This window comes from Leucopleurus acutus, assembly GCF_964270905.1.
Source record: "Leucopleurus acutus genome assembly, chromosome: 4".
Taxonomy (NCBI): Eukaryota; Metazoa; Chordata; class Mammalia; order Artiodactyla; family Delphinidae; genus Leucopleurus; species Leucopleurus acutus.
The window spans coordinates 4,410,537-4,426,366 of record NC_139146.1 but is presented as its reverse complement, the minus strand read 5'-3'; the positions used below and the strand labels follow the sequence as shown (position 1 = coordinate 4,426,366).

Genomic DNA, 15,830 nt, shown 5'->3' with positions numbered 1-15,830 from the left:
CGTGTTGTCTTAAGGTGCACGTACTATGCTTAAAGCAAAGCCTGGCATATAAGTGCTCCAGCTTTCAAAAATTGATGAATCCAGAAGTCGCTATTTACTCTTCAGACAGTCCTTTGCTCTTCAGAAGTGGCAGCAAAGGGTTTCTTTACATAGGAAGCCTGTCTAATTGTCTCTGAAACACTGATTAGCTTATTGAAACTTATGTTTTACATGTAAAATAAATTACATCTCTACAGAATTCTCTAAAATTTGTCGTGGTACATGTAAAAATTAAGCCACAATCCAAATGCAACAAAATAGCTTCTACAAAACCCGTACAGGTGGACTTTGCTTTATACAAAGTACCTATTCCTGAGGTTACATGAGTGATACGGGTCAGCCTATCAGATGAGGTTAATAGTAATAGCTTTGATAATGGGGGTCATTGTACCATTTGACTGTTCCTAAGAAGTGATTCGAGGTTAAACTGAGTGAGTGTACAAGAGATAACACTTAAGGCAATAACCTGTTTCACAGAAAAAGCACAGTGCTCTGCCCATTTGCAGCCATTATTTGATATAGCAGTGCCTGGCCTTTTTCCAGGCGCAGCTTTTAAGAAGACAGTTGGAGGTGTTTAGAAGTCAGGCCACCTGTGGCTGGAGAGCAGCTGTGTCGCCCTTCCTCCCGTCTGTCCCCCCGCACACTCCGACCCCCCTCAGGCTCCCACGTCTCCCACTGACGCATCCCTCATTCCTCTTCTCTCCCCTGCTGCATCCCCACCTGCATCAGAAATCATTTCTCCCTTCTTTTAATTTTCATGTGCTCTATGCCTCTTCTTTTAATTGCATTTGCCCTTTTTCATGAGTCGTCGATGTACTTTCCTCATTAGATTATAAGCGCCTTATGGATACAGGTCATGCCTTACTCATTTGTCAGCTAGGTGCTGACGTGTGGCCCTGAGTGCATGTGATGGTCGGAAGCCCCACAGGCAACTCGAGAGTCAGTGCTCCCATGAGCTGGCCTGGGGATGTTTAGACATGAGTTGAACCCCACTGAAACGCTGAAGTCTGAACTGCTCAGAACAACAACAAAAAATAATGTTGTTAGGTCTTATCTGTTTGTTTATTGCCCCACTTTTCTTCCTTAAAAATTCCTTTATGTACTTTGTATTTCACCTGGTTCCAGATTGGGAAGAAACAAAAAGAGGAAAGGAGTGAGATTCTGCATCATACCATTACCATATTCCTTAGCTTTCTAGTACGTTGACGTACTTATGTGTTACCAGAATTCTGGGTTGTCTTGAAAGGTCTTAGCTGCCAGTAAAGTCCTCAGAGGACACTGAGGTTGTCCGATATCCTAGCTGTCCTCGGTCCTCACAGCCCTGGTCTCTCAGCAGAATCGCTTACAGTTCAGAGCCAGGTTGGAGCTAACTTCAGAGATTCATCTGAGGTACAGAAAGGTTGAGGGTGGCCTGAAAGGACAGGCTGGGGCCAGAATCTGTGCCTTTTCACTCTCTCACACTACCTGTCGGTCTTGGGGAGCTCCTGCCAGGGTCGTCTTCCCCTCCTTTCCTGAGTGAGGGCAGTCTTTACAGAGGGCCAAGCTCTGTTTTAAGTCACTAGCTGCCAGTCTGTTTCAGTGCAACTGGTCTAGAAGGCAGGATTTCTAATAGAATTGTACCCGGGAACATGAATTATGATCCTTTTCAAAAATTTAGTGGAGTTCAGTTCAGCAAACATTTATTAAACATTTACACGTTCTGTGCCCATCGCTAAGGTAAGTGACCTGGATGAACAAGACACTGACCTTGCCCTGGGAGAGGGAGAGTTCAGTCTAGTACTGAAGACCAGTTGGCAAACAGATCACTTCTTTTCCTTGACCTAGGTAATTCACTCCTGTGGTTCAAATTCAGGAGTTACAGGAGGGTATGTACACAGTGCACAGGTCCCTCCCCAGCAGCAGCCATGAGTGTGAGTCCCGGTGTGTATCCTCCGAGGATACTGTGTGCTTGGAGAGCAAATACCTGTTCACATATGTTTCCTCCTACTTTTTTTTTTTTTTTAACTGAAATGACTTTATTATAATCACCCTTCCTTTTTTATTTTCTGCATATTATTCCATTGTATGGATGTACCAAAATTTCCTAGCCAGCTCCTTATCTTTTAGGCTGTTTGGGTAACATGGTGGGTGGCTTGGGGAGGGTGAGCGTAGGGTGCCGTGGGATCCCAGAGGAGAACCGACCCAGCCTGTGGGAGTTGAGGAGGGCTTTTGCACGTACCTGAGCATCCAGGGCAGAAAGGAGGAGGCAGGACGCTCTAGGCAGAAGCAACAGCGCGCACGAAGGTAGAGGGGCTTGAAATTTCTCACGTGTGCAGGGGAGCTGCCAACGTTTAGGTCGTGGCTGCTGAAGTAGGAGCTAAAAGCCGAGGAGCAGTGCGCCAGGCGTCCGTTATTTGTGCGTGAGTTTGTGCAAGAGTGTTCTCTGTGTCATTGCTTGATTGCTGCCTCCATGTCGTGCGCTTTAAGGCGCAGAGAAGCAGTAGAAGGCCCCGCCCTGTCTCCGGGAAACCATAGTCCAGTCCAGCAGAGGAGGCCTCCCGCGAGGAGTGTGCCAGGGGAGTTGGAACGCTCTGATGAGTGGAGGATGCTCTGTCCCAGCCTTGCTGTGCTGGCTCTGTGCCCACTGCTGTGCCACCACTGCCCTACTGAATGCCTGTAGTGACTTGCCGCCATGGGCTTATCCACCCCCCCCCCCCCCCCCCGTGGCGGCTACGGGCACGTAGGCCCAGAGGGTGGAATGCCTGCCCCAGACCCCAGTGTAGGGGCAGAGCCCAAGTTCCTTCCAGAACGGGGCGCTTCCTGTCAGTAAAGGAAAACTTAGGACAGCAGTGTCCCTTACTGGTCTCTGTTGCACAGGGTATCTCTTCATTTACATTTTCTCTCTCCTTTTCCAAAGAACAAGGCTTATTATAGGAGGCTTTCTTTTCCTTTTGTGACGCAAATAACTGAGAGCTGACTGTGTCAGAGGGCACTGTTCAGTGCTCTGTTCCCAGAGCAGAACTCACCTTTCTCTTCACCAGAACTAGGACTGTCTAGTGAGCATTTAAAGCAGTGAGCCTTTACCTAACTTTCACCTTGTAAAGAATTTCTGAGTATTACATCTGTGGCTAAAGACGTTTCTGATAAGCCTTTCTGGATTAAGTTCATGTTCTCTCTTTTTTTTTAATTTTTTTTTTTACTGTTTCATTCATACATTAAATATTTATTAAGAGCCTACTATGTCTGGGCGCTATTCTAGGTGCTAGGTTTAATAAAGGAATAGACAAAGACCCCTGCGTTTGTGGAGGTATATTCAATCAACAATATGAAGTTACACAGTATGTTAGAATCCCAATGCTGTGGAAAAGAAGAGCCGGATAAGGGATGTGGTGGGATGGGAGTGCTTGGAGGGGTTTGCCATGATAAATGCGGAGTAAGGGCAGGCTTCCTTGCCAAGGTACAACTGAAGAAAGGCTCCCAGGTGGCACGTGAGCCAAGAAGCTACCCGGAGGGAGCGGGAGAGCGCTGCTAAGGCAGAGGTGCTCCTGGATCGCCCAAGCTTGTGTTCTGGTCCGTTTTCCATTTCTTCCATTCTTTCTTCATGCTTTTCATTCTCAACCAAGTCAGAAGTTGAATTAATACATTAAACAGACATTATTTAAGCAAAGCCTGGTTATCTTTTGCAGCCTAAAAATTGGAAATAGCTAAGTGGAAAGATGTCATAACGTGTATTCGGTGTAACAGAAAACAGGAAAAATAAGTCCTTGCTGTTGGAATTGACATTCAAATGGAGGATGCAGAAAAAAATCCTAAAACTATGCCAGAGTCAGCATGGCCTAACAGTGATTTCAGCAGGGGAGGGAGAGAGAAAGTGGTGTGCTAGATAATCAGGGACTTTGGCCAAGGTGAGCCTTTTCTTGAGGCCAGCAGACCTGGAGTATCTGCTTTGTGCCAGGCCCTGTTCCTGGAGGTGTGAAGATCAGTAAGGTGCGCTTGCTGCCTTGTGCTCACACACGTCTGGTCCTGCCTGTGTCTCACCTGCTGTTCATGCTGGCCCAGCCCCCCGGCTACACCTCGGCCCCTCCAGCCTGCTTTCTCCCACCGCGTCCTGTCTGTCCCAGTGAATTCTCTCCCCTTTCTTAGTCTTTACCTCACTCGCACAATCTCAAGAAAGGATTAAAGATAAGCAGTCTGACTGCACTCACATGAATAAAACACTGATCCTTCCTCAGCCTGCCCCACACACTTTCCTTCTCAAATAGGAACTTGTTACCTTCAAATCCATCTCTCTTCGATAGTGCCTTGGGGACGATCGGGAGACTTCTGTCCAGGGAGCCATCCTTGCTCCTCCTGGATAGCACCAAGTAATCTGTTCGCAGATAGGTATGCCTTGGAGAGAAGGCGGAGCCTTTCCAGAAGGGCCTCATAGTGCTGTGAGTTATGTGCCAGATGCAGGAGTCAACCTTGAATTAACTGCAGACCTGGCGTGTTGCTGGCTTCATTTGCGTTAACCCTGGCCTTGTTGTCGCTGTTGCCCTTGGTATCTGTTTATCTAATAGGTTTCCTAATTTTTATTGTTAGAATACACTGCAGGAGAAAATGGTGAAGGTTAACTGACCACTCTGGGTAGACAGCACAATTCTTCAGTTTCTAATTGAGGGGTATTTCTGAAAAGTTACATGAAAATCAGAATCTGAAATATATTTCCCGTTTAGTAAGTACTAAAAATCACACATTACTGAATCAAAAAGTTCTTGATAAAGTAAAATAATTTACTTTGTTTAGGAGAGTAACAAAATCCTGTTAGAGAACTGAAGATCATCGGTTGTAAGACAGTTCAGGTTTTGAACTTGAACATGTAATGAAATGTCTCCTGAAACACAGGTGTATGCAGTGTGTATAGGTCGTATGCATCGAGCAGACACTTCCTGAGACTGGGATGGGTGATGGGAGTTACAGAGATGCCGAAAGCAGGCCTCACTGAGCCTGGCAGGGCCTGTTGTCAGGCACAGTGAGGCAGCAGCGTGGAAGACCCCAGCATACCAGGATGTCCCCGGGGTGGCTGCCCCTGGCCACGTCTTCTGACGACTGCTCACGAGGACACTCCTCGATCATGCGTGACAGCCACACTGCATCTAGTCCTTGCTGCCCAGACAGGTGGGCACGTCCAGCTGGGACTTGAGAGCTCCACCAGCGAGGGGTGGGCGTGAGCGCCTTCCCCTCTGCCAGGGCTGTGGATGTGCACGGAGTACGGGGTCATTCCTGCTCTCAGGAGTCCTGCCCTCCTCTCATTTCGATGTCTGTTTCCTGTGTTGAATTTGAATTACTATCAGTGTTATTACTTGGTTTTAGTCTCAACTTCCTTCTGGTTCTCATCGAAGCAGCTAATTGCTATAAAGACATTAGGTTGGTAACTCTGCCTATAAAATTTCCTCTGTCCCATTTCTTCTTTGACTCCCTCCTGCCTGAGTGTGTGAAGGAGAAGAGGGTCCTCCTCACGTTCTCTCGAGCACCTCACACTAACCACCCCGTTATCTCTGTACTTCCAGAATCTAAAAACTTGCCTTATTTGAGGCTGTTTCCTTATGTTTTTGCCTCGTAAGAGTTTTGTTGTGGTTTTTGAAAAGACTTTTTATTCCATTTGCAATATAAGTGTTTTTAAGAAAAACTTCCTTTGTATGCTATGAACACGTTGGCTTTCTGTATTCACCTTGTCTAGAACAGTAAAAACAAAAAGTCAAAAAGAACCTCACCAGTTAAAAAATCCTGGGTTTGTAGTCCATAGTTAATAACGCTTGAATTTTTTCCCCTTTATTTTGGAAGTTTGTGAACTTTGTCTATATTTGGTTTGATCTAAACAGTTTCCTGTATTGAACACTGATGTACAAGGAATGAATAGAAGTCAAGAAAAACAGACCTGGTGGGAAAAAGCCTTGTACTCTCCTCTTTTTCCTGCCTCAGAATGTGAAGGTAAGAAGACCTGCGTTAGGTCATTGATTCATCCACTCAGATTTCTAATTCATTAAAAGCAGTAAATTCTTTTGCTGTAAAAATCAGTCCAAAAACATTCTGTGTGGCCAGCGTTTGTCAGGCACTGGGGACGCAGAGATGCATGAGGACTGGACCCTGCTCTAACCCCCATCACAGCCTGGAGGGGCGGGGCGTGGAAACGCTACGGAGAGGCACCCCGGCCCTGAGGGCTCCGTGCCTGCTCCCCGTGAGAGGTGGAGCCCCCGTGAGAGGTGGAGCAGGGAGTCCTCAGCTCTGGGGGGCCTGCAGGAGGGGCCCCGGTGGGAGGGCTGGGGAGAGGTAGTCCCCGTGACGGGAGTGGCCTGAGCAAAGGCCGAGGGTCTGCGGCAAGTCGGGCTCGGGGACAGGGACCCACTGGGCCCAGCTGGGTTGTAGCTGAGGCTGGAGAGAGGCGGGGGGCGGCGGGGGGAGCGCTGAGTTCGGCGGAGTTGGACAGGCAGGAGGAGAGGGCCACTTAAAGGAGTTCACATTGGAGGGTATCAGGTCAGGTGTGGTTTTTAAAACAGTTCTAGCAGCAGAATGGAGGGGGGAAGGGATTGAAAAACTGCAGAGCCCCTGCTGGGGTTCTTAGGCTCTTGCAGTGATCTGGGTGTGACAGGATAAAGGCCTGGATTGAGGCACTCGGGGGGTGGGGGGGGGGCATAGAGAACAGCATCGAGAGGTTTTGTGGAGGATGCCGGAGTTTGCTGGGTGACTTTCTGTGAGTAGTGAACAGCAGGAGGGAGTTAGGGGAGACCGGACGTCGGAGCAGTAGCAGATTTGGTGAAGATGATCTTAGTCTGTGAGCCGCCCAGGTGGACATACTCAGAAGCTATAAAAAGATCCTGATCTGAAATGTCGGGAGAAGTGAGAACTAAGGAGGCAGCCCGAGTGGTCAGCTCAAGACTCTGAGCTTGTGCAGACCTCCGTGGTCCCCTGGGCTGTCAGCTGCAGCACTTCGTCAGTGGTCTCTCCGGTCAGAGCCCTGGGGGCAGGTCAGTCTCCTGTTAGTATTTGCATGTTCGAGCGTGTGTCTCTCCCCAGCTCATTTGTAGTTAACCTGGAGCAGTGATGTCCCTCACTGCCCGTGGGGCCTTGCACACGCTGGGGGCTCCGGACGCCTGCACTGGCCCGCCCTCGCAGCCTGGCCTCAGCCGACTGCGGGGGAGGCTGGGACTGTTTGCTTCTCTCTGTTCTGTGGGCACAAGAAACGGCTTCCCCAGCCCTGCCTTCCTCCTTCCCAAAGGGTCATAAGGGGAGCATAGAGCAGAGTCTTTATTTTCAGCATCTTTTTTTTTTTTTTTTTTGCGGTACGCGGGCCTCTCACTGCTGTGGCCTCTCCCGTTGCGGAGCAACAGGCTCTGGACGCGCAGGCTCAGCGGCCATGGCTCACGGGCACAGCCGCTCCGCGGCATGTGGGATCCTCCCGGACCGGGGCACGAACCCATGTCCCCTGCATCGGCAGGCGGACTCTCAAGCACTGCGCCACCAGGGAAGCCCTTCAGCATCTTTCTTATTTAACAGCATTTATTAAAGGCCTGTTCCTCCATCATTAGCTAGTATTTGGGTTGCTCTACATGACTTACGAGGTGCTTTCAGTCTTTTATACAAGCCCCGTGAGAGCCTGGTTTTCAGATGAGGAAGCTAAGTCTCAAGTTGAATGCCCAGAATCAGGCACTAGCCATGCAGCTCAGGCTTGAGTCCAGGCTGTCTCCTTGTGGTCCAGAAGCTTGCTGTCCACAGCAGCTGTCTGCAGTTGGTGCCCGGGAGACACCAGGGTGATAGGAGTGCAAACCAGACCTTGACCTCAGTCCAGTCCAGTGCACTGGCTGAGTGAGTCCCAACTGCAGTTAATGGGAGTGCAGGCGGCGAGGGCCGGGGACCCTGGAGCAGTGCAGCAAGAGGACACCCACACGCAGGAAGGACCCAGAGGGAAGGAGGGACGCGGTGGCAGAGCAGGCAGGGCCAGGGTGGGGGGCGGCTTGGGGTGACTTCCAAGCACACTGAGTTGGGGCTCCGTCTCTGTGTCGCGGGCTGTCTCTGCAGCCTCTGTCCCGTTTTCTGAGGAATGCGCTTCAGCTGTCAGCTCCAGGTCCGTGGTTATCTATACGGTGCCTTGTAGGTGCTGTACGTGGTTGTTAGTCCATTCAGCTTTTTATATATTGTGGAGTGGCGTGCAGGGAAACTCTCAGTGGATAAGTGTGGTGACCAGGCTTTTGAATGATCTTGAACTCACGACCGTGAGTTAAATCCTTGCACGGTTGCCTCGTAGTGCCATTACGAAGTGTGGTGCTTTCAGCCTGTGGGGTGGGGGCATAGACTCAGCAGAAGCTTAGCCGGGAAGCAGGTGGCCTTCTCACCCACTCAGCAGCCGTGACTGCCGACGCTCGTCCCTGCTCCAGAAACTTCTGACGTCACGCTGATGATTACTGAGAAGCCTGTGCAGCTCTGAGTCTGAGCTGGGAGCTCCAGCCTCCCCGGGAAGGAGGGCAAGGAGGATTGTCCCTTTCTCCTGTGAGTCAGGAGATGGAGGCCCCAAAGGAGGAGGAGGCAGTGTGGCCGTGGAGCAGGGGCAGCGAGGGCCCCGTCGGCACGAAGGCCCAGCCCCCGCCCTGCTGTGTGCCCACACACACACCCACTCCGCACATATTTCGTGCATGCTTGCCTCATGCCAGGCACTGTTCTAGGGGCTGGGGACGCAGAGGCGTCGTCCCTGCCCTCCTGATCAGCTCACCTCTCCGCAGGACCTGAGGGAGTCAGGACACAAGCGCCTGGCGGCTGGGGCGCGGTCCGGGCAGGAGCGCCAGCCGGGGCAGCAGCAGGACTGCACACGCTGTGGCCCCTGTGTGCCCGGCACGTGGGCCGGGGGTAGGGGCACGTCAGGTGGGCAGCAGGGAGTCCGACCACAAGGGCCTCGCAGCTGTGTGCCACAGTCTGTCCCACGCGTCCGTCTCCAGAGCTCATACACCGGATTCAGAACATTTGGAAAGCTCACTTAGAAAAGTGTTTGTGTTATTTGAGTTTTAAAGGGAGAGCCCTGCCGGGAAGCAGTGCAGGTGATAGTGGGGACCCGCTTCGTCTGTGGGCGTGTCCGAGCCAAGGAGACGGTCACCTTCCCCACCTCGCACGAGTGGCGACCAGACGCGGTGGGGCGCGGAGATGGTGAGAGCTTGGTAGGCGAGCTGAGAGAAAGGTGACGGCCCAGAAAGGGCGAGGGCGAGGGTGAGGGGTTCCCTGCCTCATGGGGGAGCAAGGCGTCCTCCCCAGCCGTCCTGCGGCGGGCCGGCCCCAAGCCCAGGGCTTTCGTTAGTAGCAGCTGTGGAAGGTGTTAGTGAGTGTGCCAGCCCGAACTTGAGGCTGCGCACAGGTGATCTCTGAACTTGCACAGAAATCTGCGAGGGCAAATGATGATCCTGTTTTAGAGATGAGAGAACTGGGGCTCCAAGAGGTTCGATAAGTTGCTCCAAGTTCCATCACAAGTAAGTAGCATCATCAGCAATCGACTGACTTCTGTCTAATCCCAGAGCCTGGGTTTTTCGTGAACCTACACTAGTAAGTTTGAGGGCCTGAGGCTGTCAGGACCAAAGGTCACGGAGAGTACAGCCTTTTGTGGGAGGCCAAGCAGGGCCCAGGCTTGCCCGCCCCCGGTGATGGCAGGAGGGCCCATGGTCGTGGAGCTGGCCCTGCCGCTGCTGTGACGCGTGGGGTGGCGCGCAGCTCATCCAGCAGCTCGCGGTGACTGCTGCGGGCGGCCGGGGTGGAATCCTGACACCCTTTCCGTGGAGTTAAGGTGACTGGGGGGCCAGTGCAGGTTAAGGCCGGTGGGCATCAGCCCTGGCAGTGCTTCAGACTCACCTGGGAGCTTCTCAGAAAGGGCTCATACCCAGACCAAGTCGGTCAGAATCTCGGGTGCGGGCCGGGCTTCCGGACTTTTCTTAAAGCTCCCCAGGCGCTTTGAATGCGAAAGCAGGGTTGAGAAGCTTTAGACTAAATGATTTATCTGATGCCTTCCAGTTCCAGCTTACAGTCCTGTCCCCTTCCGAGAGCCGCTTACCCAGTCAAAGCGCTAGCCACCTTCCTCCTCCCTGTTCCACGGGTGGCTTAGTTGCTGCTGAGCTGAGGAGGAACAGAGGATGTTGCCCTGCTTTGTTATCTCCGTTGCGCCCCCTCTTGTCTGAAATTCCTTTGCTCACTTGTTCTGTGAACATACGCGTGGTGCATCATCTGTCCCCCTCCACACCACGTACGCGCTTGAGAGCTCGGACCTCGCTGGTCTTTTTATCCTGTTTTCCCAGGGCCTGTCACTTAGAGGTGTGAGTACGTATTTGTTGAATGAATGTCTTATGGTGGGATAACAAGAACGCATGGTTATGCTGGCGTGTGTTTTTGGTTTTTGTTTTTCTTTTTAACTCCATGAACAATTTGTTAGAAGGATTTTTAAACTGGCCTAACGTTTTCCTCGCACACCCCTGTCTGGCTGGTGCTGAACGTGTCTGCTTTTAGTGACTTCATAAAATCCCCAAAGGGCTGTAGACCTAATTGATCTGACTTTTCATTGAAAAATGAAACAAGAATGTATGTTTCGTAACTGTGTCTTAATGAAATTTCCCCCCCTTTCCCTCTTTTCCCTTCTCCATTCAAAATGATTAAGAATGTTATACAAATGCCAAGGGAGAGAATGGTATAGAAGAATATCCAGATGTTAAAGAAATGCCCAGTAATGAAGAGCGTCTGTTAGATTTTAATAGGGTAAGTGGACTGTCCTCCTCCTTATTACTAACTTACAAACGGCCACCACAACCCCCAAAGTCCGGGAGTCCTGGGACTGCCTTTCCCTGTCACCAAGCTCTGTGGGTGTGGCCTTTCTCGTCCGTGGCCCTTTGGTCTGCATCGCCTCCCACTTACTGCCAAGGCTTCCCTCTCTCCCTGCAGTCTGTCCATCACTCTGCCGCCAGAGGGAGTTTCTCCATGCGAATCTGACCCTGTCACTCCCCTTAAACTCCTTGGGTGGGCGCCTTCTTCCCCATCAAAGTGTGGTGCTCATTCCTGCCCCCCAGCTGACTGCACTTTCTGCTCGCCCCCCTCCCACCCCGCTTGTGAGCCCCTGGGGCAGGGACAGGGCCTGTGCCTCGCCCGGGTAGGCAGGCAGGTGAATGAGTCGGAGGGAGCTTCCTTGGCTTCTCAGTGTGATTGTCATTGTCAGTTGAAGTCTCGTGAGAAATTGCTCCCAGAGCGCCCTGTGGTCTTGGTGTCCGTGGACCTGTCAGACCGAGCACATCGAGGCAGACGTTTGGGGGCGTCCCCCAGCGTCTCTCCATCTCCGTGGATGTCCCACCCCCCAGCGTCAGTCCCCAGACCCAGAACTCGTTCTTCGTTCCTCCTTCTCGCACCTACACACGCGGTCCATGTGCCCCTCCTGACCACCCACCTCTCAGCCGGCTCCATCGTTCGCGCTTCCTCCGCGTCACCGCCCCCTGCGGACCTCTGCCGTGGGCTTCGCCGTGGGCTTCGCCGTGGGCTTCGCCTTGGCCTTCCTGCTTCCGCCTTCCCCTCCCCAGTCTTCTCCCCACACCGTGAGGCAGGACAGCCTCGCGAGGGTTACTTCGTTTAGTCTCACAGCCGCCCCGGGAGGTAGGTGCTGTTGTTTTGCGGAAGAGAAAACTAAAGGCCCGTAACGATTCAGAACGTGTATCCACACAGCCACAGCCCGAGTGCAGACCTGAGCCATGACCCTCAGCCCTGAGTCTGACTCCCACTGCCGACCGCCATGGCCTTTCGCCCTCGCGCACTCGCTGCCGGGCCGTGTGTGTTTGCCCTCGCCTGCCTCTCTGATCCTGCGTCCTCTGCTCCCCCCTCAGGCGTGTGGTGGTCTTTCCGTCCTCCTTCCTCGGGGGCTCTCAAGCAGGGACAGTACTGCCATCTGGAAATGGGGGTGGGCGGGTGCTTGGGGGATTTCACTAGTCACTGTGGCTGGGTGACTAGGGAGGCGTAGCTCGTCACCTGGGGGAGGGGGAAGAATTACTAGTCACTGTGGCGGGGAGGAGGATGTTGCTAATTACTGTGCAGGGACGCATCACCAGGTATTATGACTGGGGAGGGACTACCACTTGCACTTGGTGTCCTGAGGGCCAGAGATGCTAACCATCTTGTGGGTGGGGGAGAGTCCCGCACAGCCAAAAGTATCCCCCAAAGGTACCATATACCTACGGACCCCCAACTCAGAAGCACAGCCCCGAAGTCCCAAGCCAGCTCTGGCTGTTTCTGTGGTACCGCTTGCTTCTCGGCCGCGGGCGAGGATGCCCCGCCGCTCCTGTCTGGAGAGCCCGGCAGCCACTTCCCCCAGCTGGTCAGCGCAGCAGGAAGCTGGGAAGCTGTGCTGGTCTGTCTGCTTGCTGTCCTCTCCCCTGGAACAGGAGCCCCAGCAGGGCAAGGCCGTGCCGTCCTCCCGGTGGAGGCCCCGCTCAGAGACTCGTTTCCATCCAGCCCTGACATCGGCAGCCTTTTGTCCGAGGGGTTGAACATGGAGAATTAGGGCTTGGGATCGTGTATAGATCAGGGAGGAAAGCTTGTTTGTTTTGCTTTCAAACAGGAAAACTCTTCAGATTTTTGTGACTCTCCACTGGAAAACATCAACGATTTGTTTCTTAATCTCTGCATATATAGAGTGTCTCACATAGCCCTTTTGAAAAAATAACTGGCTTTTGACCTGTTGACAGTTGTTCCTTTCATCTTAGGTGTCTTCTGTTTATGAAGCAAGGTGCACAGGAGAGAGAAATTCTGGAGCAAAAGCAAACGGCTTCCGCAGAAAGATGTACTCCAGTGCCAGCTCTGCCTCGGAGGACACGGGCTCGGAAGGTGGCGGCGCGTGGGTGGAGCCCAGCGAGGAGGCGCTCTTTTCCCGAACTCATCTCTAAATCTGCAGAGTGTAGTACAAATTATTTTTAAAAATTGATATGTGAGCGAAAAGTACCCTTTTGTGAGGCCTGTTCATCTAAAACAACAACTTAGGTTTCTAAGGTTTCTTCTTCAACTAACTGGTTCAGATCAGTAATTATCTTTCTCTTCTTGCTTATTTTAGAGTTGAGGACAGCTATCCTGTTGAAGATTTTTTTTTTCAAGCTGTTAACTTCTTGGCTATTTGAAATAGACTAGATGTGTTGTCATACCAAGAATGGGTGTGCATGTGCTCGTCTTAGAAGCATCACTGCCTTTTGCATCTTCACTGCAGTTACCTTCCTTCCAGCTGCAGTCACATCACTATCACCTTATTAGCATCGCAGTGTCAGCAACCACTTCCGCTATTCAGAGACTTTAGCTTTGGAACATTTAGGCTTTGTCCTCCAAGAACTGGGATATGAATACTTACCCTGCAGTGGATCAGTGCCTTTCTTGAAGGCAAGAGGGCAGCATGGGTGACTCATCCCCGGTCTTCATTCAGTAAAATCTCATGTACATTTAAAGTAGGAACCACAAGGGTGTGCTTTTAGAGACTTACAAAATACTGTGTTTTCTCTCTTAGGATGTTCCCCCTAGAGTATCATGGACAATACCATGGTTTGTGACTTTCTTGTCACCTGAGGCAGCCAAGGCTTTGAGGTACGGGGTAGCGTTTGAGGCCAAGCGGGGTGAGAGCGCACCCCCGACCTGCTCTTAACGCTGCAGTTACATTTTCCACAGGCACCGCTCAGGGTTATTTGCGGTGCGTCTGTCAATACTCGATGAGGACCTTAGTTGCAGATGGGATTTTTCTGGTGACCGATACTGAATCGCAGCCCCCAGAACTTGAGACTGTACACGTCTGGCGCGCAGTAAAGGCCATCCCAGCGCCCCAGAGGGACCTTGGCTGCTGCTCCTGTGGCTGTGACGTAGTGTAGCTTAGATCTCATTTTGTGTTCGCGAGAATGTTCTGGGCAAGTTCTGTGTGTGGCGGGTCGGAGGGTAGAGTACTGATTTCTCCCATACCTGTGTGATTGCTTCATGGGACCCGCTTTCCCGTGTCACTCGGGAACCCAGGGGTCAGTCCCTCTCATCCAGTCCCGTCCGTTCGTGGCGGTTGCTTCCGTGAGCTTTCACGCTGCCATGCAACAGGCTGAAGTTAGAAGAGCAACATTTGCAAAACCTAAACGTTTAAAACTGTTTTTCTTTTTTAAGCAACTCTTTGTTTTTTTGAAAACAAAACCAGTGTGTGACATCAGTTTAGCATGTCTAACATCAGGAAGTCTAATATGGGTGAGACAGCTTCACCACTATTTTGGCGGGCAGTAAACATAATTTACTAGCTGGGAGCTGAACTGGCTGAGAAATACATCATTTGCTTCGAGCATTGGGTTTTGTTGCCTTTTTCTTAATTGATGACACAGACAGCTCCATCCAGGGCTGTGGAGTCATCCCCGGCGCTGTCTGTCCTCACCGTGGGAAACCTGATGGGCCGTTGGGTTTGGTCTCACCACATGTCAGGGTTTGTTTTTATACAGCACATCTTTGACACTTTAAAGTGGGTTTGTGTGTGTGTGTGCGTGTGTGCGCGTGTAAGGTTTTATGTTGCTGTTATTTATTTACAGACTTTATAAGGTTATATGTATTTTTCTTTCTTCCAGAGCTTCCTAAAAATTGATTAGCATCTGCACTGAAATATAATTTAACAGCAAAGGCAAAAAAGAATTGGAAGTTGTAAATTCCTAAAATCACTACAGTGACGATCATCCTAGAAATCGTTGCTTATGTAGCCGAGACCAAATAAATATATTTCAGACACAACCTTTAGCTCAGTTGATTTCCGGACAGCTGCTTTTTATCACGAAAGGGCTCCAGGTGGTCAAGGCGCAGCCTTCCCTACACGCCAGTGGGAAGACGTTGCACCTTCCACGGGGGAATGGGAATGGATTATAAGCGGGCAAGGGGATTAACAGATTATGTATTTATTTGTTTTCATAGCTAAGTGGCTGAAGCCCAGAGGCTTTCAGCGACAGAGCTGAAAGTATGGTTTTCAGTTTTGTAAATGGATGATCACAAAGAAAAAGCATTTTTTAAAAAGTTGGCAAAACGCTGAAACGCACTGTGGTATGAAGCGCATTGCATATCCGTAGCACTGAAGTATCAGTTTTCCATTCCTGGGCTCTTTTTTTCCCCCGTGGTTGTATTGTTCTGATTTCACGTACACCAGAGTAACTGGTTTTTTGTTTTCTTGTGGAGTTAACACCAAATAAAAAATTTAAAAAACAGTTGGTTGTCTTTATTTATCATAGCAAAGATTCTTTTATAAAGAACCCCAGCCTCCTCTTAATTATGTGTGCCAAGGTCACATCATTCCAGAAGAAGGTTATTTAGCTCTTCCTATAGGCGTTGCAGAAAGTGCTGGCGTCTGCTTTGCTGGAGAAGAAAATGGGTGGGGCCTGCTGAGAAAAGAGTCCACACCCCCCCCCCCATCCCCACCCCTAGGAACTACTGCCTGAACCTTGCAAAGAACACACCATTTTTGTCTTGTGGTGGTAGACAAAGCTTAATCTTTCTGTTCTGAAGAAAAAAAAAAATTCCATGTATGTATATTAACATGATCACTGTACACTGTAAGAAAGAAATCAATGTATTATTAAAGAAGTATACAGGAATATTCATCTGTACCTCCATCACCCTGAGAGGGTAGCTTCTAACATTTGTGCAAAACACCATTCTAGACAGCTGAATGTCTATATGGATAGAGAGAGAGATTTACATTAAAGGGTTGTACTATACCTGCTCTTCTGTGACTTCAGAAATAGGTTTTTTTCTCAGACATCTTTTCATGTCAGTAATGATAGATCTGC

At 50.7% G+C, this 15,830-nt stretch overlaps 1 protein-coding gene across 4 annotated transcripts in view; it reads left to right on the top strand.

The window, feature by feature from the left end:
• KIAA0232 overlaps window positions 1-15,220 on the top strand; it is a 91,942-nt gene extending 76,722 nt beyond the window's left edge. For 3 of the 4 annotated variants that reach the window (XM_082838462.1, XM_082838463.1, XM_082838461.1), the window contains 3 exons: window positions 5,880-5,988; window positions 10,679-10,776; window positions 12,762-15,220. In XM_082838462.1, the coding sequence (XP_082694588.1) occupies window positions 5,880-5,988; window positions 10,679-10,776; window positions 12,762-12,941 (387 nt within the window). In that variant the 3' untranslated portion in view covers window positions 12,942-15,220. The remainder of the gene's footprint in view (window positions 1-5,879; window positions 5,989-10,678; window positions 10,777-12,761) is intronic. The other variant, XM_082838464.1, reaches the window with a different exon arrangement.
• Window positions 15,221-15,830: the final 610 nt, after the last annotated feature.